Source organism: Anopheles gambiae, chromosome 2 (assembly GCF_943734735.2).
Source record: "Anopheles gambiae chromosome 2, idAnoGambNW_F1_1, whole genome shotgun sequence".
Taxonomy (NCBI): Eukaryota; Metazoa; Arthropoda; class Insecta; order Diptera; family Culicidae; genus Anopheles; species Anopheles gambiae.
In genome coordinates, this window is record NC_064601.1 from 83,642,589 (window position 1) to 83,668,669 (window position 26,081).

Genomic DNA, 26,081 nt, shown 5'->3' on the forward strand with positions numbered 1-26,081 from the left:
GTTCATTCTGTCCCAAACTGCAATGTCGACCGTCGACATAATCGTCAGATAAGGCGCACTAACTGATCCAACTGTGGGACGAAGAGTTTCTGCAACAGTTTTGAAGAATTTTGATTGCATTTTCAATTTAAATTTTTTTATTGTATTTATTTTACACATTTCCCATAGAGTGTGAAAGCTGTATAAAGTATCTTAAATACTGAAACATTTAGTCGTTATATTTTACTCATCCTTGGTTGAAAATTGTCTTGAAATTCGATCATGGTAGTATAAATGATGTTGGTTATTTGATAAAAAACAATTTGAATGCTGATGAATATTAAATAACATTGAAACTTATACGATTTTACACATAGACATACATACGATGCTGCTTAACAGGGCAAACAATTGCACTTAACTTAACAAGTGCACAGCAGCAACACCCGTTACAAGTGATCTTGAAACGATCATTAGTCTGGCAGGCTGTAGAAAGTGTTTCGGGAAGTCTATTTTCACAAAAGATGCTTTATACATTATAAATTCCATACCATGGAAAATAAGCAGGATTTTTTGTTTTATTCCTTTGTCCAGTAACAAAAGATAGTTCTCGGTGTAAATATGTTTAGTTTATTGTGTTACTTTATTTTGTTATATGAATACAATTGTTCTCAGTAGTCTTCAAATACTTGAAAAGTGTAATTTCTGTCAAAACTTTCATCGTTCAATACAGCAATCACTGCTGTATAACGACACAAGTATAAAGGTTCACATTCCATAGACGTAATATAAAATTCTTGTGATTATCAGTGTGTAGGGAAATATATATCCATTTAATAGAAATAAAAGGCGTACACATTTACTCTTGACATGGATGCTTACGAACTAGTGTATCCAAATATAGCGAACAATATATCAATTAAATATTGACATCCTCAATATGCTTACGGTAATGACCTGAAACTAAACGCTAAATGAACGTTTACAAACAACAAATGTTGACGGGACAGGATCGAAACTAGACGAGATACGATTGGACATAAACCGACTCTCCCTTAAACTCTGCAGCGCAGTCGATGCTTCACAAAAGCGAATCAGCTTAAGAAAATAGTAACTACATACTGCAATATTATAATAACATTCCTAACGCACTGTAGCAGCATCCTTCTAGTCCTGGAACTTGATAGAATTAACTGATTTATCGATAAGACCGCCGAGATATCCCGATCGCTTCTTTTTCGTCTTCTCGTGGCGGAACGATTTGCCTTTCGTGAACTTTAAAATCCTGTTCGCCCGTTCACCGTATGCGCCTTCAGCATTACGCTGTAAATTAAAGAGAACAGAGTTTGATTAGATATAAATTAAATGTTGTTAGCAAAATCCCTAACACAACTTTATATAGCGTCTACATACATAAAGGGTAGGAGAAAATATACAATTTGCGATCATCGTTCATCTTTTGCCCTGCCTTTGCTTCTGCTGCAGCAGTTCCGTTGGCTTTAGCGCGAAGCAAAGCACACATTTCAGCTTTTTGGCAAAATTATGCTTCTGACAGTCCGGACAGTTCCAATCGCCCGGCATCATCGGAAACTTGATCGTTTTGATTCGCTTCGGCCCACTGCCGTCGTCGTACTCAATAGTGGTGGTCGATTGTTTGGCACAAAAGCAAACATCAAACTCTTCCTTGTTGGTCGCGTTACACAAGGCGCACGTCCACCTGCCCGTCCGCTCGTTCATGTTGCGGGCCGTAACGTACGGTGCGACCGAGTCGCACACTTTGCACTTATCGTTTTCAAGATCCTTCACCTCGTTCTGCTCGTAACATTCCTTGCACTTCCAGGTGGTGCGAGCCACCTTACAGCTGGGACATATTCGGCGAACGGCAAAGTTAATGGCGGAACACCCGGTACACTTCCACTGGCCCCGGCGCTCGTTGGGCTTTTTGTCGTCGGCGGCAGGTTTTGTTTCAGCATTCTGCTCAACCTTAGGCGGATTGATGCTTTCCGTCTTTTGTGTTAGTATAGATGTGAGGAGAGGAAAATCGCATTAAGTGATCGCTTGTCTGCCAGCGAACTTCACGTGACAACGGAATGGAGAGCGTGAAGAAATCATAAGCTACAATTTCCCGCATTCCGTGCCTCTTTGAGGGGGGGTTTCGATCGAACAATATGATCATATGTCATATTTTTTCAAAAAATGCGATCAAAAGAGCAGAACGAATTAAATATTCACTAACTCCAACATATCTACAACTGAAGCACATCTGGCCACAAAGGAATGATGATCGATCGCAAATTATGATTATTCCATGCCTCCATTTGATGCACGCTTTTGCTACTACTGACTACATCTCAGCATGGGTCAATTACTTACCTTTGCTTCGTAAGAATTATCCATCAGCCGCTCGTCAATCTCTATCTCCTCTGGCTTGATGCGTCGGAATCGATTGATCTCTTTGCTGCCGCCGCTTTGCGATTTGCGTCCGCTGCCGAAACCACTGCTGGCGCTACCATTTTGATTCGCAAAAGTCTTCTTATTTGGCGGCGTATCGTACTGGAAAGGTGAAGCATCATAGTTGATAAAGGAAATTAAAAGGAACGTTAATAAGAGGATTTCATTACTACCTCTACATAAAAGCTGGTGTGTAACAGAACTTACCTCCTGCTTGCTATTCTGTTCCTCGTGATTGTCGCTAGCCCTCACGAAATTACTGTAAGGATTAGGCGGTTTCTTCGCTGGCGGATCTGCGGCCTGCTGTTGATTATCCAGCTTTCGTTTCTGTCCCGCCTGGCTCGCCGACTGTTGCGACTTTTCCACCGGTTTATCATCATCATCATCTTCATCGTCTGAATCAGAATCTGAGGACGATGATTCTTTCTTTGCTGATTTTGCAGCAGGTTTCGGCGTGGATGCGCTTACAACAGCGGGCTTCTTTGCTGCCGGCTTTACATTTTCCTCCTCCGAACTGTCTGAATCATCGGATGATTCTGCTTTTCTTTTAGCAGCAGCAACGCCATTCGTCGGCGCTACAGCTGCCTTTTTCACCGTTGTTTCTTCCTCGGAAGAATCTTCTTCACTGCTCGATTCCTCCTGCTGTTTCTTAGCGGGTGCTGCCGCTTTCGGTGTGGCTGCCTGGGCAGGCTTCTTCACTGCTGTTGGCTTTGATTCCTCCTCAGAGCTATCATCGGAGCTATCGTCCGACGAGTCGGCCTTCTTTGCTGCTGCGGTTGCGGGCGCCTTTGCTGGGGTCTTGTTAGCAGGAGCTGCTGCTTTCGACATTGCCGCTTGTGCTGGCTTCTTAGCGGTTGATTCTTCCTCCGAACTATCGTCCGAGCTATCGTCCGAAGACTCTGCTGCTTTCTTTGCCGCCGCAGCTGGTGTTGCCGCCTTTGCAGGCGTTTTAACAGCGGCTGCTGCCTTGGCAGGTGTTTTTACAGCAGCAACAACAGGTTTATTGGTGGTCTCTTCTTCAGAGGAAGAATCTTCACTGCTGGAGTCTTCCTGCTGCTTCTTAGCTGCTGCTGGAGTAGCCGCCTTAGATGGAGCCTTTGCAGGTGCTGCTGCTTTAGGTGTGGCAGCTAGAGCTGGTTTCTTGGCCGCTGGTTTTGCTTCCTCCTCAGAGCTATCGTCAGAGCTATCGTCTGAAGACTCTGCTGCCTTCTTCGCCGCTGCAGCTGGAGTAGCTGCCTTCGCTGGTGTCTTCACCATCGCTGCTTTTGGAGTAGCAGCGACGGCTGATTTGTTGGCTGCCGGCTTGCATTCCTCTTCAGAACTATCATCAGAACTATCGTCCGAGGATTCTGCCGCCTTCTTTGCAGCAACAGCTGGTGTGGCTGCCTTGGCTGGTGTCTTAGCAGCAGCCGCTGCTTTTGGAGTGGCAGCGACTGTTGACTTCTTTGCTGCTGGCTTGGAATCTTCGTCAGAGCTATCGTCAGAGCTATCGTCCGATGACTCTGCGGTCTTCTTTGCAGCAGCAGCTGGTGTGGCTGCCTTGGCTGGTGTCTTAGCAGCAGCCGCTGCTTTTGGAGTGGCCGCTTGTATTGGCTTCTTTGCTGCCGGTTTGGATTCCTCTTCAGAACTATCGTCAGAGCTATCGTCCGAAGACTCTGCCGCCTTCTTTGCAGCAGCAGCTGGTGTGGCTGCCTTGGCTGGTGTCTTAGCGGCAGCGGCTGCTTGTGTCGGCTTCTTTGCTGCCGGCTTGGATTCCTCCTCAGAGCTATCATCGGAGCTATCGTCCGAGGACTCTGCCGCCTTCTTTACAGCAGCAGCTGGTGTGGCTGCCTTGGCTGGTGTCTTAGCGGCAGCGGCTGCTTGTGTTGGCTTCTTTGTTGCCGGCTTGGATTCCTCCTCAGAGCTATCATCGGAGCTATCGTCCGAGGATTCTGCCGCCTTCTTTACAGCAGCAGCTGGTGTGGCTGCCTTGGCTGGTGTCTTAGCGGCAGCGGCTGCTTGTGCAGGCTTCTTTGCTGCTGGCTTGGATTCCTCCTCAGAGCTATCATCGGAGCTATCGTCTGAAGACTCTGCCGCCTTCTTTGCAGCAGCAGCTGGTGTGGCTGCCTTGGCTGGTGTCTTAGCGGCAGCCGCTGCCTTTGGAGTGGCCGCTTGTGCAGGCTTCTTTGCTGCCGGCTTGGATTCCTCCTCAGAACTATCGTCAGAGCTATCGTCCGAAGACTCTGCCGCCTTCTTTGCAGCAGCAGCTGGTGTGGCTGCCTTGGCTGGTGTCTTAGCGGCAGCCGCTGCCTTTGGAGTGGCCGCTTGTGCAGGCTTCTTTGCTGCCGGCTTGGATTCCTCCTCAGAACTATCGTCAGAGCTATCGTCCGAAGACTCTGCCGCCTTCTTTGCAGCAGCAGCTGGTGTGGCTGCCTTTGCAGGCGTTTTGACCGGCGTCTTCGCTGCCTGTTTTGGTGCTGGTTTGCTTTCTTCCTCAGAACTGTCATCCTCGCTGGAGTCACTTTCGTCCATTTTCTTTCCGTTTGCATTCGCAGTGGGTTTACCATTGGTAATTGGTTTTCCATTAGCCTGAAAAAAGTAAAAAAAAAAACGATTGTTTTATAATTGTTGTTCGAATAATGGAATCTCTGAACGATTTAGTCAGCACATGAATATTTTGTCGGATTTGGAAACTTAGCGAAACACACACAGCTTCAAGCCTTTCGTTTTCTTTAATCACCAGTAGCAAATATTATGAACGAAAACAGTACTGCGTAAAAGCGAGAAACCCTTGAGCAGATTTATGGAATCTTACCATTGGCGATGTTTTAAGACGTGTTTCTTTGAACGAAAAAAATAAACTCAATTTCATAGTTATTTCACGCATCCGATTAGGCTTAGATCTTTGCTACAGATGATTAGTTCGGTTGGAACTTGTAGGAGCCTGAATAATTGAAATGTTATTAAATCCCAATAACTTGCTTAAAGAGTTGGGGCTTGTAATCAATAAAGAAAATTATTCCATTTCGCGGCAAACAGTTTTAACTCCCGGGTAAATAGATGGAAGTACCAAAAAGGAAATTTGGTCAGAATAGGAAGCATAATTCCCCTATACTCAACCTTGTAGATGAGGCTCAGAACATTCATTATTCGTTTTTGGAAGCTGAAGTATAATTGATTAAATAATAATAACGTGTTTTGTGTTTTGTTATTGGGACGATGGTTTATTTGTACGACAAAATAAGAAAAATACAATGCCAACATCAAGGCAAACACACGAAGCATGTCCTAGCACCTAGGTTAAGTTCGTATCATTTCCTTTAGTCGTTTCTAATATTAGACAGTGAAACTATGTATTGTTGCTCGATACACGTATTATACCTTCCATGCTAGGTTCACTCGATAAATTACATCTATCGAACAGAGGACCACTCATTCAGCTGTTTAGATTTGATTTTGAACGTTGCCTAATCCCCTTGATTTAAATGCAACACAAATGATACACTTCCTCTTCCTGCCATTCGTGAAAACTGTCCTCTGTATACTTAGAGACTATATAGGTTTGAAAAAGAAAACTGTGAATTGAGAAATATCGAAAAATAACGATATTTGCATTGAATCGTAGGTTTGCCTCACTTAAAACGAATAATATAAGCTATCTGTGTTTTTCCTTATTCTGTGAAGATGATTAGAAGCTAGTATCATTAATCATCACCAAACGTCATCTTTTTGTTTGGTGGCGGCGCTCCGTCAAAACTCCGATTGCCATTGAAGCTTCCCCGGCCTCCACGACCACCACCACCCTGACCGCCCCGACCGCCACGGAAGCCACCGCCGCCACGGCCGCCACCAAAGCCGCCACCTCCACGTCCACCGGCACCTCCACGGAAACCGCCGCCGCCACGACCACCACGACCGCCTTCACCGCCCCCTCGGCCACCGCCTTCACCAAAACTCCTTCTGTTTCCGCCACGGCCACCACCACGACCACCACCGCCGCCGCCGTTACCGTTCGGGTTGTCAGTTTGACACTTGAAACAGCTCCAGCGGGACGGGAAGTTATCGAACTGGCAGTTCGGGCAGCTCCAGGTATCCGGTTCGTTCGGGTTTTCCTGCGAGCATTTGAAACAGTTGCGGCGGGTTCGGAAGTTGTTCGCGCCGCAAGCATCGCATTCCCAATCGCCGGGCTTGGATTCATACGGTTTCTTCTCCCCGTACTGGTCGTTGTTGTTACCACCCTGCTGCTTGTTGTTACCACCCTGCTGCTTGTTGTAGCCACCGCCGCTGTTGCCGTTGCGATTGTCAAAGCCGCCAAAGGACTTTCGATTGTCATTCTGCATGCGCCATCAGATCAGAAAGAGAGCGATCATCGCGGCCAATGAAAATAAAGAAGGAAGAAATAGAGAAAATATTAACACTCCGCACACTCTCGCTCCTCAGGTAAATAAAACTGTATGTAGCATGTAGAAGGTACAATTCAAACAGGCTGATAAAAAGGTTGATGGTAAGATTAGCTGGTTTCAATACGGTCACTTCGGTCCCGTTAACGAACACACATAACAGCGTAACAAACTTTTAAAAGAAACTGTGTCCTATTACTGAACAGCTGCAGCAGAGTTGCTGTAAACTCTGACACTCTTAGAGGTGGGTAAAAGTGAGTGCATTTTTCTCTATTTCTATCATTCTCCAATGGCAAAGCAATGACCTATTCGCACGGCAACACAGCATGAGAAGATACATCGATATGTGTTTAAGTGTCTTCAATAGATGCGGTTATTTGACTTTCAAAGCAACGTTACCGACTGACTAAATGTTGTAGCACTTGAAATTTACACTTCCCAGACAGGAGAGCACAACAGTGACAAAAAAAATCTATGAATATTTGTCGGTTGGTACAAATACGTACGTTCAAGAAAGCAGCAATCGCACTACTGGTCTATGATTCGACACACGAATTAAAAGAATATTGCCATCCAACTTACAAAGTTTCAACTAACATAATAAACATAAAAGTAAAATTTGCCTACCTTTTGGTCCTTCTGCTGATGCTTGGCGGCGTTGTTGGCTTTCTGCAACACTGGCTTGGGCGTTTCTTCTTCCTCCTCCTCCTCATCGTCATCCTCATCATCATCGTCGTCCTCATCCTCCTCTTCCTCTTCCTGTGCCTTGCGCTTCTGACCAGCTTGCTGTGCCGCGGGCTTTTGCTGCTGTGGCTTCGGTGCGGCCTCCTCCTCCTCGTCCGAATCATCCTCATCCTCATCGTCGTCCTCATCATCCGACTCTTCCTCCTGCTGAGGTTTCTTTACCACCGGAGTCACCTTTGCCGGAGTGGCCTTAGCTGCCGGTTTGGCCACCGGCTTCTCATCCTCCTCCTCCTCCTCATCGCTGTCCTCTTCCTCATCATCATCGTCGGAATCTTCCTCCTCATCGTCATCTTCCTCCGGCTGGGGCTTTTTGGCGACAGCACCATTTGTAGCCGCCTTACCGTTAACCGCTGCCTTGCCGTTGGTGGCCGGCTTTTTCACTGGCGCAGGGGTCTCTTCCTCATCCTCTTCCTCGTCGGAATCTTCCTCCTCCTCGTCCGAGTCGGATTCCTCAGCTTTCTGTTGACTGTTTACCACGAGCTTCTTTTTTGTCGACTGGTAGTGTTTGACGATTTCGTCCAGCTTAGGCGCTCCCTTCGGCAGTACGGGCTGTGCGAGAGTAGTGGGGGGAGAGGTACACGGGAGAACAGAACATTAGTTTTGGGTCGTCACATTTGAAAGGTTATATTATCGTGTGGAAGATACACACAGGTAGAAATATGTTTGAAATCGTTGCCAAAAACGGGTGATAATATGGAGACAATAGTCAATCCCAAAACAAGGCACGATTCCAATGATGGTTTAGTCTCGGAGTGTTATTAAGTCCATGGAGAGAAAAACATAACCTCCAAGAACACCTGAAACTACTCCTGAATCCGAAGCTTTTTCCGCATAATTCAACCTCAAACGAAACTACATCATCGTCGTTCAAGGTCTTTGCCACCATGCGGTACACGATACCAATGCCCATACAGGCAAGGGGTAGGCTAGACACGCGCGTGCGGAGCAGGATGCCCGGAACCGCATGGCAGCCGGAGCAACACGAGGCGTCTAATACACACATACACACACACAGCATGCGCTACGGGGGGAATGGGTTTCGCCTCAAAATGCCTTAAATTAAACATGTTGCCAATAAGAAACCGTACTTAACCGATTAAATATTAGTAGCACAGCTCATTTCATTGAAGTAAATCGAACAAATGGAAGAAAATCGGTGTTTTTCGCGCTAATTGATACAACTGCGTCACACACTTGCTACAAACACGTGGGAACCGCGCGTCGGGTGGTGGCAGTCGAACACATTGTTGAGGAAAAAAAACTCCATCACTAACCTCACTAAGCACTAGGGAACACTTTGAATAACAACATTTACTTACCGACTGGAACTTTTTCTGGAACACAGCCGCGAAAGTTTTGTCTTTTTTCGATAGATGCTCGTACACCAGCGCATCGAGGACAGAATCAGCGAGGGCAGCCATTTTGAGCGGAGAAAGAAACACTGGCAGCACCTCACTCCAAGATGTCTGCTGAGGGAATGAGAGCTGATTTTGGCCGAGCATGCGGAACCTTGACAGCGCTTGTTTATTTTTTTTTTCTATTTCTTGTTCGAAGAAAAACATGTGCTCGGGCTGTCATGTACCACCAGTGTGGCCAGATTATTTTGGCAGTTATTTATCGATTAATTTAATCGATAGTTTTCGGTAGGTTTAAACTCGAAACTTAACGCGAGTTAAAAGAAGTGGAAGCAAAAGAAGTGTTAAGCGGGATGGGGGGGAGGGGGGGGGGTAATAATGCGCAAGATGAAAGTTCCATTTCAAAAGAATATGCATCCTTTACCTAGGATATGGATTAGATTTGGTTCAGCGGTTACACAAATGAAGGTCTTTCTGAAGTGTTGATCTGAAAATTGTACAAGGAATTCTAAGCCAAAGAAGGACTAAGATGCACATTTTCTTCTCAATGGCGGCAAGTTCTTTTTCTCGGGCCTCCACGCGACCTTAGAGCCGCTGCAATGCTCCATCGGATACGATTTTATCGTACGTGCTAATTAAGCTTAAACGACTGAAAAATCAAATATTTGTGATTTGCGGAAGGATAAATGAAAAATCGGTAGTTTTAGGGCGGTCATCTGTGAATCGGTAGGCATATGTATAAAAAATCGGTAGGAATACAGATAAATCGGTATTTCTGGTCACTCTGTGTACCACGTTGGGCATTTGACAGCCAAATGGGTGCGAGTGGTGAATTTGGTGTACTGTGGTGTGTGTGTTGAGAACAATTTGAATTTTTTTTCCGTTGGAACATTTGGTTGGAGATCTTTGCAAAAGTTTAAGTTTGTTTTTATGTACAGTCTCACAGTTCATGTACGCGGTTCTCGACTTACGCGGATTCGGAGATACGCGGTTTTCTAAATTTGACAGATCAAATGTCAATTCAGTACAATTTGCTTCAAGTTCGGTATGAATTGCATTTTTGCTAACAAATTGAAACCGCTTAAAAGCCGGAAATATTAGAATTTTATGCACGAATCGTATCAAATAAATGATAAAGTGTATAAAAGTACTAAATTAAATAAAAAAAACTCCGAATAATCAATAGTATTTTAGTCAAAAAACGTGAAATTCGACTTACGCGGATATTCGAGTTACGCGGATTTGTTGGGAACGCAGAAACCGCGTAACTCGGGAACAGACTGTACTTACAAAAGTAGTGACTGTACAAACAAACTGCACACAAACTCACGAAAAAGAATGTAATACAGGCGGTCCCCGAGATACACGGTTAATGGGGACCGAAAACGGCCCCAAAATACCGCGTATCTCGAATTTCCGCGTAAGTCGAATCTCGTGATTTCCAGCTAAAATATCACAAATTTTCGTGTAATTTTGCAAGTAAGGGGCGGTTTTAGTCACTTTATGAATTATTTGATATGATTCTGACTGAATATAACTGTTTTAACCATTTGAAATAGTTTTTAACATTCGATCAAAACGGAAATTATTTGGCAATTTGCAATTGATGTGTCAAATCAGTAAAATTTGCTCAAAGAATTGTCAAATTTAGAAAACCGCGTATCTCCGAATCCGCGTATAAGAGGTACCGTGTATCTCGGGGACCGCCTGTATATGTATATGCAAGAATAATTTATTACTAGAATAGATTTTTACTAGAAATTTAAAATGAAACACACACTTTTCAATGTCAATGTCTTGACGTTATTTTTCTTAAGACCAATAGAAATTAGTTTTCCATGCAATTTACCATCTTGCTAGAATGATCTCAATTCTTTTGTACATACGCAGACATTTCGTAATAATTGTAGACATTTTCGTACTGATTGTATGCTGCCCATCTTTTCATGAAGATTTCTTCTGGTACAATCAACATTATTCCTCGACACACAGATTGGCTGCTGAATTGTAGGTCACTGTAAATCATTGCTTGACGTTCGCAAACGAAAACAGCGGGAACGGAAACGTCACAATATCCAAGCGACGCAAAACAATCCAGTGCAGTGCGTGTGTTGTTATCCATGGGCTGCCGCGATTGTTGCGTTAAAAAATATTTATTTTACTTGTACTGTTCAGTCTTTAAGTGTTTCCAGTGAGTCGTGCTTTCCGTGTCCGATGTAAGTAATCATCCGGTTTCGTCGCGAACCCGCATCCACTTCCGTTTCACAATCATCTGCAACCTTGCTGCAATCCACTTCGTTTACGACCGTTTTTCTTCTAGATGCATTTAAATATCCGAGGGACGAAGCATCCCATCCGCCCGGGAATCACCGTGATTGGTTCGGATAAAAATGAACGCTACAACACAATTCTGCTGCAAGATGGGGTAAGCAACTTGTTCTCTGTTTATTATGTTTTAGCCATTGTGACCATGAGAGGGGATTCAATGCATAGTGGTGCGGTCATTAAAATCCAGAATGCCCCAGAACGGTTCGTCGCTTATGAAGTCGGCCGTAACGATGCTGCTGTTAGGATGGTCCACCTGCAGATAGCTTAGCCGGGTCGGGTCTTCCTGTGCCGGTAGCAACAGTTTGCCGAATCGCGGCTGCTGTCCGTAAGCAAACGATTCGTACAGATCGACAAACTTAGAGGCCATGCTGAGCTCTTGCGCCGTATAGGGATGGCCGTCGCGCAGGCTGCTGGGGAAGATTAGCAAAATGTCCTCGCCATGCGGCACCCCTACATACTGGTCCGATCCTGCAAGCGCTTCCGACAGACCGTACGTTGCTTTGTATTGGTCGAGGTAGAAATAGACGGGAACGTGTGGTTGCATCATTTTTGCCATTTCCGTGACGCCAGCGAAGAACAGCCGATTTGACACGAGCTGTAAAGGAAGCGGAGGGGATTAATTCTAATGCTCTCTTCTAGTCTGTGCTGTCTGGGCAACTTACTCTCACAAATTGAGGAAACACTCGTTCGTTCAGCTCGTTCGCACCAAGATAGCGTTCCCTGATCACCTGAGACAGTGCGTCCCGGAGTTGCCCGTCACGGACCGCGTACTTGTAGTCCAGGATGCTTGGCAGCACCTCGTTCCAGTGATCGTTGATGTGGCGTAGGTAGCTTGCGTTGCTTAAAAACTCCGCCGCCGGATACAGACCCTCCGCCTCGGTGACCGAAAGCAGCAGCGGAACCTTTGCCACCCTTCCCGAGCTCGTCAGATCGCGCGGATGTTCCGTAAGGAAAGGTGCGGGATTGTATTTGCCGCGCTGCTCCACCACAACGCCCAGCGGCGAATAGGGATTGTACAGGAAGTCTTGCAATTTCGGCACCTGGCGCACTATCACCTCTGCCGGCAGCTGGCGCAAGCATTGCAACAGCTCCTTACTGCTGCTGCTCGCATCCACGGGACAGCCAGCACCGGTCGCGATAAGTTTCGCTTTTTCTGCCGCCCGTTCAACCATAACCCACGGATTGAGGGCGGACCCGCTGTGACCGACGGCACGCTGGAACAGCCCGCGAGACAGTGGAGACAGGTAGTGCAAATGGACACTGGCCGAACCGGCCGAAAAGCCCGAAAGCGTAACGCGCGACGCATCACCACCAAAGTATTTGATGTTTTTCTGCACCCACTGCAGGGCCGTCACCTGATCTTTTAGTCCGTAGTTGCCCGCGATCACGTCATCCTCCGTGCTGAGGAAACCGAGCGGTCCGAGCCGATAGTTCACCGTGACCAGTATCAGTGGCCGCTTGAGTAGAAAGTCCGGCTGAAAGTATCCACCGCCACCGTACATAAAGGCGCCACCGTGCAGATGGACGATCGCCGGCATCGGTACGTCCGGCGCAAGGTTCGGCGTGTACACGTTCAGAAAGAGGCAGTCCTCGGCACCGTCCAGTTTGTCGTCGCCCGGCTTGAGGTGGGACCACTGCAGACAGATTGGCCCCACCTGGGACGTGTTGCGGGGCTCATTCCACCGTTCGTCGATCAGCTCGGAGGGAGCGAACCGTCTGTTTCCGATCGGTGCTTTCGCGTACGGTATGCCTTCGAAGGCGTAGTGTGCCCCCCGGTGCTGGCCTATGATGGGGCCATTTTTAATCGTCACTTTCACGTCCACAAAAGCGAACGCGAGCCCAAGAAGGGTGGAAAGTAGGGTTAGTACTACAGCACAGTACGACACGCGCCACATGATCGTTTGCCGGACACTCAATGATCGCAGAGTTGTGGTTGCGGTTAGAATTGGTGTGCGGTCAAGAAATCTGGGGTCTAAATAGGGTATGGAAAATTATCACAACTAGCACACGCGTCATGTGGTGTAATGGTGTGTGTTTTGCTTGATAAGACAATCCTCTTTATTTCGCTGTCTCTTTAATCCACGCCGTGGCACCGCGTTCGGGCGTTATCTTCTAATGCGAGAGCGTTCGGTCATGGCCACTTTCTTAAGGCAGGGTGATGATCACAGCTCCGTGTGGGCCGGACGCTGCGCCACTTTCCTCGGCGGTTCATCGTTAAAGTCCAGCGTGTCCCAAAACTGTTCGTCGCTTACACCGTACCCGGTCTTGGCAGTGGCGCACCCGTCACACGCTACATCCTTCACCTCCATGTACCGTAGCTGGCCGGAAATGTTCTGCACCGGAAGCAGATAGTTGCCGTACTTGGGCTCCTGTCCCTGTGAGAATGTGTCGTAAAGGTCGACGAAGCTGGCAACCACACGCAGCTCGCCTTTGGTCAGTGGATGATTGTCGCGCATCCGGGTAGGAAAGCTAAGCAGCACGTCTTCACCGTGCGCTACGCCATAGTTTACGTCCTCCGTGCCCGACATCAGCTCCCCGATGCCGTACACCGTTTTGTAGTTAAAATAGTAAAAGTAGACGGGGATGTGAGGCTGAAGAAGTTTTGCCGTTTTTGTGACGCCGGCAAAAAATAAACGGTTCGAAAGGATCTGCAAGAAGAGGTATCGGAAATGGGTTTATCCGTTTTTCGCTTGCTTGGTTCTTGAGATCTTACCGACACAAAGTCCCGGAAATTATCAATCGATAGTTTACGATCGTTCCCGAAGTAGTGTTCGCTGATCGCGTTCGATAGCTCGGCGCGCCTCTTATCATCCGGCACCGCACTTTTGTAGTCCAAAATGCTTGGCAGCAGATCGTGCCAGCGCGCATCAATGTCCGCAAGATAGTCCAGGTTGCTTACAAACTCTGCCCCGGGGTACAAACCTTCCCCCTGCGTAACGGACAGCACCAGTGGCACTTTGGTGAGCTTTCCCTTGCGCGACAAAACTGCAGGATGGTCCGCCAGAAACGGTCGCCGGTTCACTTTGCTCTGCTTCTCCACGACCACACCGAGCGGTGAGAATGGATTGTAAAGGTAATCGAGCAGAAACGGCACCTGCCGCACAATATCCTCCGCGGTTCGTTCGCGCAAACACTCCACCATGGCCTGGCTGCTCGACAGCCGGTCCTCTGGGCAACCGACACCGCGCGCAATTTGCTTCGCCTTGCGGGCCGAATCCTCAGCCATCACCCAGGGATTGAGGGCGGTACCGCTGTGGGCAATCCCGTTCTGGAACAGTCCCCGCGACATTGGCGACAGGTAGTGGAGGTGCACGCTAGCACCGCCGGCCGAAAACCCAACCAGCGTGATCCGTTCCGGGTCGCCCCCAAAGTGGTGGATGTTTTTTCTTACCCACTGGAGGGCCGCTACCTGGTCCTTGAGCCCGAAATTACCCGGCACAATGTCGTCCTCGGTGCTGAGAAACCCGAGCGGACCGAGACGGTAGTTGAACGTGACCATGATCTTGGGCTTGCGCAGCACATGGTTGGGCGAGAACAGTCCACCACCGCCGAACATGAACGCACCGCCGTGGATGTAAAACAGCGTCGACAAACCGGTTTGCCGCTGACCCCCGTCCAGCGAGGTAGTGTAAATGTTCATGTACAGACAGTCTTCCGCACCGAACAGCTTATCCTTTCCGGGGATGGTGTGGCTCCATTGCAGGCAGTACGGACCAATGGTGGTCGCGTTTCGTGGCTCGCTCCACCTTTCATCGTTTAGCTCGGGCGCAGCAAAGCGTCGTTCACCGGTGGGAGGTTTCGCGTAAGGAATACCCTCGAACGCATAGTAATTTCCCCGTTTCTCACCAACGATTGGGCCATTTTCGGTGTGCACTACCGGCGGTTGTTCGGTGGCTGCGGCTAACGTTCCGCAAAACAAGGTCACAGCCAGTGCTAATTGCCAGCTGTAGAATTTCCGATGCTGGACCATCATCATCCGCTCCGTTGATGTTGGATGTGTATGTGTTGGATGTACCAGGGTAATCTTATCAAGCTTTGCTCTGCCTGTGCAATAACACAGTAATGATGCCACTGTGTGCTAACGTGTAGCTCGATGCCTTCATATAAACTGGACGTTCAGGTAGCCGGTCCATTCCTTTTTGTGCCTGCATTCTGCTTTTGGTCACTTTTTTAGTACACACGATGTGCGTGCAGCAGGTAGGAGCGCTACATTGCTTTAATCTTATCTGCGAGCGTTCGTGTGAGTCCGGATTCGCAGATGCTGTTCGTATCGGTATATGTGCGAGGTATGTTTGCCGGTAGATTAAGCTAAAATAACCCTGGTTGTGGGTAACAGGTATTAAAGGCCATAAGGTTTCAGGTCAACGGTACGCAGAGGATAACGTCCCACTTTTCTCTAATTCTGACGCTCCCTCTATTCATCGTCTAATTTTTGTTTGTCCATAAACGTTTATTAAATTTTATTCTGGAGCTTTTTACACTGAACGCAGAGAACGATGGCTTATGAAATAATGTCTACAGCTCTGTATGTGTGGGGGCCGGGGATGCATAAGGACCGTCGTTAAAATCAAGCGTTTTCCAGTACGGCTCATCACTTACACCCTCGGCACGCACAGTTTTACTTTGCGGATAGTTAAGCTCCAAAAACACCAGCTTATCGGTCGAATCTTGCAACGGCAATTCGTACGCTCCAAACCGTGGCTGATCGCCTTTGGCAAAGTGTTCGTACATGGTGACGAATCGATCGACCACCTGCATCTCCTCCTCAGTGAACGGTACCTCCTCTCGCAGGACGCTGGGGAATATTAGCAGCACATCATCGCCATGTGCAACTCCCAGCAGACCCGGTTCGTCCCGATGTGATAGAGCCTCCCCAACGCCAAACTTGCTTTTGTACAGATCGTAATACACGTACACATTAGTGAAGGGATGCATGAGCTTTGCTGACTCTGTAACACCGGCGAAGTAGAGTCGATTGGAAATTATCTGCAATTGGACAGATAGTAATTGTAGATAATTTTAAAAGAATTGAGTTAACTTTTTTGTGCTACTTACTCGTATAAGTGTCTTGAAATTTTCTAACGACAATCGTTCGTTGGGGCCAAAGTAATGGTTTCGAATCGCTTCCGATAGACGATCCCGTGCTTTGGGGTCTGGTACAGACGTTTTGTAATCGAGAATGCTAGGCACTAGCTCGTCCCATCGGGCATCAAGCTCTTGGAGATATTTGGGATCGCTAATAAACTCTGCACCTGGGTATAGGCCTTCTGCTTCGGTAACTGATAGAATGAGCGGCACTTTGGCAATGTTTCCGCTGCTCATTAACGATCGAGGCGTTTCCTGCAGGAAGGGGTGAGGATTAAGTGGTCCTTTCTTCTCCACGACTGCACCGAACGGTGAGAAGGGATTGTAGAGGTAGTCAAGAAACTGGGGCACTTGTCGTACGATGTCCTCTGCTGGCTGTTTCCTCAGACAATCCAAAAGAGCTTGCGTTTTTCTAGTGGGACAACCAAGCACTGCACCAATTCTAATGGCCTTTTCTACTGATCGCTCCATCATTACCCAAGGGTTAAGGGCGGATCCGCTGTGTCCAATGCCGGATGTGAACAATCCTCTCGAAAGTGGAGACAGGTAATGGAGATGTACGCTGGCAGATCCTGCTGAATATCCCACTATGCTAACCGTTTCAGGATCACCACCGAACGATTCAATGTTCTCTCTAATCCACTGCAAAGCGATCACTTGATCCTTGAGCCCAAAATTCCCGGGAATGACATCGTCCTCGGTGCTAAGAAACCCGAGAGGCCCCAGACGGTAGTTGAAAGTGACCAAAATCATCTGCCGACGCATGATGTGATCCGGTTCGTAGAAGTTGCCAGTACCGAACATTAAAGCCCCACCGTGTATGAACGCGATCGTAGGCAGTCGGGCCGTTGGGTCAATCGATCTGGTGTACACGTTCAAGAACAGACAATCCTCTGTTCCTTCCAGCTTATTATCGCCCGGGATGAGATGATTCCACTGCAGGCAAACCGGTCCTCGCACGGTAGCGTTTCGTGGTTCGGTCCATCGATCATCGTTCATCTCCGAGGCGGCGAACCGTAACTTACCCAGCGGAGGCTTAGCGTATGGAATGCCTTCGAATGCATAGTAATCTCCACGCCGTTCACCAGCTATCGGTCCATTCTTGAGGTGCACTATTGTAGCGGTGGTACTCGCCTCGATAGTAATGCAGGCGATAGCCAAACACAGTGCAGCTAATAACCTGCTCGTCCCCATGGGTAATGGAGAAAGTTGGCACTACTTAGCGCTAGGTGTAGAGTTCGTTTTCTATGCGTTTTCTATGCGTATTTACTCGTCAATAGCTGCCGAGCGACTATCTCATGCCGGGTAAGTTAGCTAACGGCTCACCGTATAGGCTCTGAATATAAATACGATTGGACGCGGAAGGGAGAGCAGCAGCATGATGATTGCGTTCTCTTATCGCAACCATTGACTATGGGCATGGCAAACTGTGGGAATACAGTACAACCGACCGTTGATGTACGAACATGATAAGTTATTGGTGTGGGGTTGTACCAAGCACAATGATCGGGTGTGAGTAGCCGGGATGAGAAGAATCGTTCATGGCTAGCTAGTAATGCTGGAATGCATATGCAACGCGATGCATAGTTAAAAATGATGAGACGAAAGACTAATTTGTTTTTTGTGGTATTGATCATATCTTCGATCTTTCAATATTTTTTTATTGCATTATCACGTTGTCTTAATACTACACTAAGACACTGTTATGCTTAGACGTGTTCTTAGCACAGCAACAGTGATATCATTCGTCTATTCCTGGATTTGAATTGCAAATCCTTTCATGCGGTGCATCGTTAAAATCGAGACTGTTCCAAAACTCTTCATCATTTAATCCACTGGCACAAATCACTACACTTTGTGGATAGTTCAGCTTCAAGTACGAAATCTTATCGCGATCATCCTGCAGAGGGAGTGTATGGGACCCAAATCGAGGAGCAGCTCCTTTGGCAAAATGTTTGTACATGGTTACGAACCGATTGATCACTATCCTCTCTTCCTTGGTGTATGGTAAATGCTCTCGAGCAATGCTATGAAATACCAGATCGACATCCTCACCGTGGGACACTCCAAGGTATGTCGTATCTGCGCCCTTGGATAGCTTCTCACCGATACCGTACTTGATTTTGAAATAATCCACATAGACATACACCTTGGTGTGGGGCTGCATTAGTTTGATCGATTCCGTAACGCCAGCAAAATAGAGTCGATTAGAAATGATCTGTTTGTGAAGAATAAGAAAAAAAATTTTTTATAAAAGCTTCATATGGATTTCTTCCTGATATTCTTATAAGAATCGAGAAAACTCTACAGAAGAATCGATAATCTACATTATAAATGAGATGTTCCCAATATGTAGAAGAGAGTTGATTCAGCGAGAGTTTTGACATGTCTGTAAGCGAGAATTGTATGGGTACCATTTCCATCAATTCCGTTAAGTGTATATGATCGTGAAGAAAACGTCGTTCTACAGGCTTCATTTATTTGGTATACTTATTAAGTAAACACGATATATCCTGACAAGTTTATAACACATTAATATACCCAAAATTGTTTTAACTTCTAAAAAAATGTAAAATAAATGAGCTCAATTTTGTCTGTAGTTGCTTTTAGTTCAGTAAAGGGCATTTCAGTGGATTAAATATATTCTATTTCAGCAAACAGCAATTGTGAAGGAAAATGATCGTTTTAGTTTAAAGTAAACAATCGAGGAACGTCGATAAGCAAACATGTTTATCCTCTTCCTTGTGTTATCTCTTCTCTACATTTCAATGTAGTATAGTACTTGAGAACTTACTTGAATCAGTACATTGAAATTATTCAACGATAATCGATCGTTGCCTTGGAAGTAACGACTGCGTATCGTTTCAGATAGATGATCACGTGTCTTGAGATCGCCTACTGCCGTTTTATAGTCCAGAATGCTTGGCATAAGCTCATTCCATCTGGAATCTATTTCCTGAATGTATTTATGGTCGCTGATAAACTCTGCTCCTGGGTAAAGACCTTCAGCTTGAGTAACCGATAGTATGAGCGGTGCTTTGGCCACATTCCCGCTGCTCATTAATGATCGAGGGGTTTCTTTTAAAAAAGGGTGCGGATTAAGCGATCCTTCCCTCTCAACGACTGCACCGAACGGCGAGAAGGGATTGTAGAGAAAGTCAAGAAACTGGGACACTTGTCGTACGATGTCCTCTGCCGGAACATTTCGTAGACACTCCAGAAGCGTTTGTGATGTTCTTATGGGACAGCCAAGTGCACTGCCAATTTGTTTTGCCTTTTCCGTTGATTTTTCTGCCATTGTCCAAGGGTTAAGTGCAGATCCGCTGTGCCCAATGCCGGATGTAAACAATCCTCGCGAAAGTGGAGACAGGTAATGGAGATGTACGCTGGCAGATCCTGCTGAATATCCAACTATGCTAACCGTTTCGGGATCACCACCGAACGATTCGATGTTCTCCCTAATCCACTGCAATGCGATCACTTGATCCTTGAGCCCAAAGTTCCCGGGAATGACATCGTCCTCGGTGCTAAGAAACCCGAGTGGCCCCAGACGGTAATTGAAGGTGACCAAAACTATGTGTCGTTTTATTATATGGTCTGGTTTACTTTTGCTTCCGGCTCCAAACATAAATGCGCCTCCGTGTATGAACGCGATCGTGGGCAGTCGGACGGTTGGGTCAATCGATGTTGTGTAAACGTTTAGGAACAGGCAATCTTCTGCACCTTTTAACTTGTCTTTGGTCTTATTGAAATGAGCCCACTGTAGACAGATTGATCCTGGCTTGGTAGTGCTCCGTGGTTCGGTCCACCGATCATCGTTCAGCTCCGAGGAGGCGAACCGTAAGTTACCCAACGGAGGCTTAGCGTATGGAATACCCTCAAATGCGTAATAATCTCCACGCCGTTCACCAGCAATTGGTCCATTCTGTATGTTCACAACTATTGCACTATCGTGACCAACGACAAAAGGAGTGGAAAACCCTAGAATTATCAAACAAATCCACCGAAATGATGCTATTTGAACTTCCATAATAAAGAAAGTACATTGATTTTTATTTTAAATGCTTGCGCTTCACTTTTACAAGTGAGGAATGAATAAAACTACACTTTTCATTGCACATTTCAGTTGAAGTAATTTGTTTACTATGCATAGGTTGTCAAACAAACGGCTGATGTGTAATGATTTGTTATACTTGATCGTAATCAAACACTTCAAGCACGCTAGCGGATTGCCGCTCTGTTTATATGGGTACGGTAGTAATTTTTTTTAAATTATCGTAGAATTCGAGTTGTTGGCTGCATATAGTTGAATAGTTTGAAGATAATAAGTTGTAATAATTTGATTTCAGTTTAATTCAATACATTTATTCAACACCTTTAATATATTTACATTGTTTCCATTGTTGTTTTGCAGAGTATTTGCCCCAAGCATGCCAGCCTTCGCTTCGATGTAGCTTCAAACAAAGTGGAAATTCTGGACCTTTGCTCGGAACGCGGGGTAACTGTTGATCAGAAACCCATTGCACCACTAAGTTGGATCGAAATCACCGCACAAAATAAATTGCAACTTGGCAGCGTGCTTGTTGGCGTTGAAAGCGAGGAAAGCAAAAACGATGACGCTTCATTTCTACATGGTGAAGATGAAGAGGACATTATTGATTGCAGTCTGGAGGTAGGTTACATATGGTGGGGAGTACCAACACGATATGTGTTATTAACCGTAGGTGTTTTTAAAAATCCCTTTTTAGGAAACACAACCGCTTCAAGGCAGTCGAAAAATTTCTCCCACTGCTGTTATCTTAGGCACTTCCGGCAAACCATCATCATCAACGGTGATTGAAACGAAGGCTACTGTGCACAGACCCGCATCATCCTTATCGATCGATGATGGGCGCCGGAGTAGTTTTCTGGTACCGGAGACCCAACAGCTAGAAGAAAGCAGATTATGCGAAGTGCCGGATAAAACGGCCGTTCCCGCTGTTGGTGGTGGTGGTCCGCCAGCAAACGAACTGGACGATGGCGATGATTCGTTTTTCATTCCGGAAACGCAACAACCGGAAGATGAGCTGGACCGCATGTCCGAGATCATTGAACCGATCCTTCCGGCCGCAACGGAAGCGCCCGTTGAGCGGACTGCGGCCGAGGAGGAATATTTCCAAATGACGGCCAATGACGATGACAACAGCAATGACGCGATGTTCAACAATAAGTACGTTCAGGAGTCCCAGAACTTGATGCAAAACATCGATGAATCGTACAAGCACGATGTTGTTGAGCCGAGAACGTCCATACTGCCGGAGCGTTCTGTTGATTCAATATCGTTCCAGGAGCACCGCAACACAACGATGGACATGAGTGCTATGGTGTGGAATGAGAGCAGAAAGGAATCGGAAAAGGCAGCTAAATCCGGCGGTGACAAGGCGGTGACTATGCCCATTGCCAGTAGCGTACCTGACAAAGTTGATGACAGATCCGTTACGCCGGATCTAAATTTCGATGACGATCCCCTGAAAACGGTGGAAACTCGGTCCTCCGTCACGCCGGACATACAGTTCAAGGATGGTCCCGAAGCCACCCGTTCAGCGGAAACGCCGGAGTTGGGCTTTGACGAACCAGAAAATGAAGAAATTTCGCTCAACCAAGAGGGTTGCTTCAAACAGCCGAACGATGTATCGACCGAATCGACGAAGGAGGCGAATGTTTCGCACGTGGAAAACATTTATGAAATGGAAACCCAACCGTTCAGGGTTGAGGACGCTTATGACCTGTTGACACAGCCTCTACACCTACTGCCTGCAGCCAAGTCTGGTTCTGCTGGATCACACAATAGAACATCAAACCAAAAGGAACAAGAACGGGAACTGGAGCCGTACGATCTGCAGACGCAACCGCTGATAATGGAAAGGAAACCATCGTTTGTGAAGTCAATGAGTTTAACTGCTCGCAGCAAAAGCAAGCAATCGCCCGAGATTGATTACGCCAGCATGCCAACACAGCCTGAAACACCGCCGGAGTTCGCCTCTAACTCGAACCGTTCATCGTATGGCACTCGCCGCTCCGCAGAAAAGGCTGCTAAATCGTTGAACTTTGGCGGCAATGCAAAGCCATCCTTAGCAGGCAGGTCGAAGAATGCAGCAGCTAAAAGTCCCACCCCCGACATTGACTATGCAGACCTGCCAACACAGCCAGAAACGCCGCCAGAACCAGCGCTTCGCTCTGGTATAATTGATCGCATGCCATCGTCAACGTCGGCCATACAAATAGATGACGATGATCTGCTAACACAGCCACTAAGTCCACCGAAAGCAATGCTAGACACTCCCGCTGTGGATAGAGATTGTGACCGAAAGGATAAAACCTCAGCATCACGCAATCCGTACCATTTGGACACGGAACCTTTGAGCCTCTCGCCTTATGGGGGAAAAGAAAAGTTGGAGAAGAAAAAAAAGTTATTTGTGAAGCTAGAGGACATTAAAAAATCTCGCCAAATCTCGAAACCGTGTGAAAATCCATATTTCATGAGTACCCAACCTATGCCGAAAGCAGCGGCCGAAAATGCTTACGATCTTGACACGCAACTACTCCCAGAGAACGTCACACTGCCGGAGGGCGAAGTCTCGCAATTTAATCCACAAATCAACAGTACCACAGTGCAGCAGCAGCGGGGAAAGCTGAGCATACAGCAGCAGCAGCAGGCTATGGAAGTATCGCCGTCAACGTCAAACAAGGAAAATCGCACCGCCGATGCAGATCGCACTACTGATGACTCTTCTGGAACGGATGACGAGTTTGGACTGTCCGATACCATCCCGATCGGTGCACTTTTCAACCGCAAACCAGTAAACGTTGCAACAGCCGCAAGGGAGCTACCGGTGAAGAGTAAGTTTAAGGTACCGCTGTCCAGAACGGAAACGGCAGCGACGCCCAAAGCAAAGCTGCACCGCAAGCGTCACTCTGTGGAAATGTCCGAATTTCTCACACCGGAACATCCAGGGGTGTACCTACCGAAGGTGGAATGCATTCGCTCCGTGTCGGATAGAATAGCGACGTCATCGTCACTCGCCAGCAAGAGCAAACCAACGTACCACTTTAACGACAGCAGCAGCAGCAGCAGCGAGGACGAGAGTGTGCGAAATGTGTTCAAGAAAACGAACGTCAGCGTGGTGTTGGAGAAAGAGCTGGAAAAGGTGCGGGTAGATGGGGTGTTGAAAAAGCAGGAGAAGCGCACCGCTCGACAGTTACCAATCCGATCGGACGATGATCAATCGGAAACAGGCGAATCAAAGGCGGGGGGCGATCGCTCGGATAAAAAACCAGCTTTGCGTGATGCAGAACCGCTGGAAAGAAAATCGAGCCGACGTAGGGAAATGGAAAAGGCAAAGTCTTCTGAGGTGGAAAAGAAATCCAGCCGAACGGCCGGCAAAAGAGAGGAAGAAAAAGAGGCGAAGGCAAAGGGAAAAGATGCTGAATCGGCGGAAAGAACATCATCAAGCCGGCGTAGCGAGATGGATCAAGACAAAGGTGTTGAAGGGGAAACCAAATACAAAAGAACAACCGACAGAAAAGAGGAAAAACAGGACCGCTACAAAAAATCGGAGAAACTGTCGACTATTTTGGAGAACGATCGCCGGGAACGAAGACCGGAGAAAGAGAAGGAACTGAAGGAAAAACCATCTAGCCGACGTAGGGAAGAGGAAAAAGAAAAGGATTCTGATATTGCCAAGAAAGCCAAACGAACTACTACTACCGACAAAAAGGAGCACAAAGATGACAACAAAAAGTCCCGCCAATCGGAAAAATTGGAAGAAAGATCGGACACTCGAGCGTCTGCCGAACGTGCCAAACCGTCCGATGATGATCGTGTGCGTGTTTCGAAGCGCATTCGCCATAAAGCGTACAAAATGAAGCTGCTGGAAGAATCGGTAGATTATCAATTGGAAGCGGAGGATGCGGCTGCTGCCACTGATGCACGTTCTACCCGAACCACGCGCAAGCGCAAGGACCAAACATCTACCGATCGGGAAGAACCGATCGCTAGAATAAGTGAATCGAAGCGATCGAAATCTGGCCATCGTCAGCGTTCCTCGTCCACCTCCTCCACGGTTGCACCGGAGGCGGGCAGAAGGGACCGTCTGCAAAGTACGGCGAGCGACACCAGGAAGAAGGTAGTGGAAATCGCTGCTGATTTGGTTGTGGGACACGGTGTTACGTCGGGTGGGTCAAGTGGTGGTGATGGCCTGTTGGGGAATGTCAGTGTCACTAGCAGTACGGCGAGTGATGATTCAGCAGTGGCGGGACGATCCATCCGACCGCGACTAATATTCACGAGAATGAGCCCCGAGCCCTATCGAAAGTGTATAGCCCGTGCGGGTATGTAAAGCTCACGCAGGAGTGCGCACTCCACGTGCCAGTAGCTTACTTTCTTCACTCAATCATGAATACCCATTTGCACGTTATTTTATATTATTGCTCGCTCATTTTTATTATAGTTGTTATTTTGCTAATCTTCAGCTGTCAGTTAACCATTGGTATTTAATCTCAAACTAGTCCTTGTATCGATAGTTATAACTTTTGTTCCATTATTATTACCTACACTTACTAGGAATGCCATCAAAATTATTTAACATTGCTTGTCACACTTTAAATCGGGGAAAGGGCTGCTTTTCGTGATCAGTTTATAATTAAGATCGCTTTCATCATCATGCTTCTTACTATGTCGCGCTTCCATCTGCATGATCCGGAAGGATTGATATTGTGTGTGTGTGTGTGTGTGTGTGTGTGTGTGTGTGTTTGTGTGTGTGTGTGAATCATTATTCCTTATTGAATCCTTATTGATAATACCGTTTCCTATTCGCAGGGGGTAAAATAGTGGACATGCCGGAGCTGGCAACTATCCTGGTGACTGATCGAATCATTCGCACGTACAAGTTCCTGTGCGCGGTGGCCAAAGGAATCCCCATCGTTGGTCAGTCGTACCTGGATGCGTTGCAGCGTTCCGAGGCGAACGAGCAGATCAATCCATGGGATCACATACTTTCCGATCCGGATACGGAAAAGCGCTACAAATTTCGTCTACGCGATACGCTGCTGAAGGCACGGAAGCATAAGCTGTTTGAAGACTATACCGTGTTTGTTACAGCCAGCACAAAACCACCACCCTCGGAACTGTTTCGTAAGTGTAACTGGACGGCACACGTTTGAAACTACAAATTGGATAACCGTAAACGGCCCTATAAATGATCTTACCCCAAATTACATTCTCTCAATTGCAGTAATACTTACGTGCGCCGGGGCAAAAGCATCGAAACATTGCAACCAACCATCAGTTGCTGGAGGTAAGGCGTTCGTCATCTCCGATCCTGCCGACGCTGCGTCCTGGGCACGGTACAGGGAACGGTTGCCCGGCATCGAAATAGTGTCAGCGGAAGGTTTCATGCTCTCGATAATGCAGCATTCGAAAAATTTCCAAAAACACCATCTAATGTAGGGAGTCGAAAAGCTACTGCCATTTTACAGAGCGATGAAATGTATGCATAAGATTGAACTATCGCTGTTTTCGTAAATATGTGAATGTGAATACTTAGGTTTGGTTGTTTGTTTTTTGTTCAAGCTTAATTTTTAGTATCCAAGTTTTGTCTGTTTCATCGTAACATTGCAATAATTGAACCTAGCCTCAGTGAGGCCCATGGCAACAACATGTTAGTAGATGGTGTTGCGAGTAATATTATTTAAAACTGGAAACAGCTTCCAATTATGTATT

At 46.9% G+C, this 26,081-nt stretch overlaps 5 protein-coding genes across 6 annotated transcripts; 1 reads left to right on the forward strand and 4 right to left on the reverse strand.

The window, feature by feature from the left end:
• Positions 1-586: 586 nt before the first annotated feature.
• On the reverse strand, positions 587-9,094 carry LOC4576537 (nucleolar protein dao-5). Of its 2 annotated transcripts, none has more exons than XM_001237648.3 (5): positions 8,873-9,094; positions 7,437-8,102; positions 2,638-4,998; positions 2,353-2,532; positions 587-1,302 (listed from the first exon to the last, which is right to left on the reverse strand). In XM_001237648.3, exons 1-5 carry the CDS (start codon positions 9,053-9,055, stop codon positions 1,147-1,149), a joined length of 3,546 nt encoding a protein of 1,181 aa, XP_001237649.3. In that variant the 5' UTR covers positions 9,056-9,094; the 3' UTR covers positions 587-1,146. The 2 variants fall into 2 exon arrangements, with proteins under 2 accessions (XP_001237649.3, XP_061501038.1); XM_061645054.1 differs by lacking the exon at positions 587-1,302 and adding an exon at positions 1,393-1,986.
• Positions 9,095-11,316: 2,222 nt separating this feature from the next.
• On the reverse strand, positions 11,317-15,524 carry LOC4576531 (uncharacterized). The gene is made up of 4 exons (XM_315381.5): positions 13,950-15,524; positions 13,403-13,884; positions 11,899-13,225; positions 11,317-11,831 (listed from the first exon to the last, which is right to left on the reverse strand). Exons 1-4 carry the CDS (start codon positions 15,210-15,212, stop codon positions 11,391-11,393), a joined length of 3,513 nt encoding a protein of 1,170 aa, XP_315381.5. The 5' UTR covers positions 15,213-15,524; the 3' UTR covers positions 11,317-11,390.
• A 141-nt stretch (positions 15,525-15,665) lies between these two features.
• LOC4576532 (venom carboxylesterase-6) lies at positions 15,666-17,743 on the reverse strand. The gene is made up of 2 exons (XM_556011.4): positions 16,292-17,743; positions 15,666-16,222 (listed from the first exon to the last, which is right to left on the reverse strand). Exons 1-2 carry the CDS (start codon positions 17,513-17,515, stop codon positions 15,752-15,754), a joined length of 1,695 nt encoding a protein of 564 aa, XP_556011.3. The 5' UTR covers positions 17,516-17,743; the 3' UTR covers positions 15,666-15,751.
• A 191-nt stretch (positions 17,744-17,934) lies between these two features.
• Positions 17,935-20,652, reverse strand: LOC1276074 (venom carboxylesterase-6). The gene is made up of 2 exons (XM_001237650.2): positions 19,116-20,652; positions 17,935-18,539 (listed from the first exon to the last, which is right to left on the reverse strand). Exons 1-2 carry the CDS (start codon positions 20,349-20,351, stop codon positions 18,063-18,065), a joined length of 1,713 nt encoding a protein of 570 aa, XP_001237651.2. The 5' UTR covers positions 20,352-20,652; the 3' UTR covers positions 17,935-18,062.
• Positions 20,653-20,934: 282 nt separating this feature from the next.
• LOC1276075 (mediator of DNA damage checkpoint protein 1) lies at positions 20,935-25,808 on the forward strand. Its single transcript, XM_061640516.1, has 4 exons — positions 20,935-20,993; positions 21,093-24,460; positions 25,179-25,493; positions 25,594-25,808. Exons 1-4 carry the CDS (start codon positions 20,935-20,937, stop codon positions 25,806-25,808), a joined length of 3,957 nt encoding a protein of 1,318 aa, XP_061496500.1.
• The last annotated feature ends 273 nt before the right edge of the window (positions 25,809-26,081 follow it).

What these genes read in the sequence shown, in the direction of transcription:
- LOC1276075 (XM_061640516.1), top strand. Translation starts at nt 20,935, where the DNA reads ATGACGCTTCATTTCTACATGGTGAAGATGAAGAGGACATTATTGATT. An exon ending in TTATTGATTGCAGTCTGGAG is followed by an intron (nt 20,994 to 21,092) that starts GTAGGTTACATA and finishes GCTTCAAGGCAG; the next exon opens with TCGAAAAATTTCTCCCACTG. An exon ending in ACCACCCTCGGAACTGTTTC is followed by an intron (nt 25,494 to 25,593) that starts GTAAGTGTAACT and finishes TCTCAATTGCAG; the next exon opens with TAATACTTACGTGCGCCGGG.
- LOC4576532 (XM_556011.4), bottom strand. Translation starts at nt 17,515, where the DNA reads ATGGGGACGAGCAGGTTATTAGCTGCACTGTGTTTGGCTATCGCCTGC. An exon ending in ATTTCAAGACACTTATACGA is followed by an intron (nt 16,223 to 16,291) that starts GTAAGTAGCACA and finishes GTCCAATTGCAG; the next exon opens with ATAATTTCCAATCGACTCTA.
- LOC4576537 (XM_061645054.1), bottom strand. Translation starts at nt 9,055, where the DNA reads ATGCTCGGCCAAAATCAGCTCTCATTCCCTCAGCAGACATCTTGGAGT. An exon ending in TCCAGAAAAAGTTCCAGTCG is followed by an intron (nt 8,103 to 8,872) that starts GTAAGTAAATGT and finishes ACTCTCGCACAG; the next exon opens with CCCGTACTGCCGAAGGGAGC. An exon ending in ATCAGCAGAAGGACCAAAAG is followed by an intron (nt 4,999 to 7,436) that starts GTAGGCAAATTT and finishes TACTTTTTTCAG; the next exon opens with GCTAATGGAAAACCAATTAC.
- LOC1276074 (XM_001237650.2), bottom strand. Translation starts at nt 20,351, where the DNA reads ATGGAAGTTCAAATAGCATCATTTCGGTGGATTTGTTTGATAATTCTA. An exon ending in ATTTCAATGTACTGATTCAA is followed by an intron (nt 18,540 to 19,115) that starts GTAAGTTCTCAA and finishes CTTCACAAACAG; the next exon opens with ATCATTTCTAATCGACTCTA.
- LOC4576531 (XM_315381.5), bottom strand. Translation starts at nt 15,212, where the DNA reads ATGATGATGGTCCAGCATCGGAAATTCTACAGCTGGCAATTAGCACTG. An exon ending in ATTTCCGGGACTTTGTGTCG is followed by an intron (nt 13,885 to 13,949) that starts GTAAGATCTCAA and finishes CTCTTCTTGCAG; the next exon opens with ATCCTTTCGAACCGTTTATT. An exon ending in TGTTTCCTCAATTTGTGAGA is followed by an intron (nt 11,832 to 11,898) that starts GTAAGTTGCCCA and finishes CTTCCTTTACAG; the next exon opens with CTCGTGTCAAATCGGCTGTT.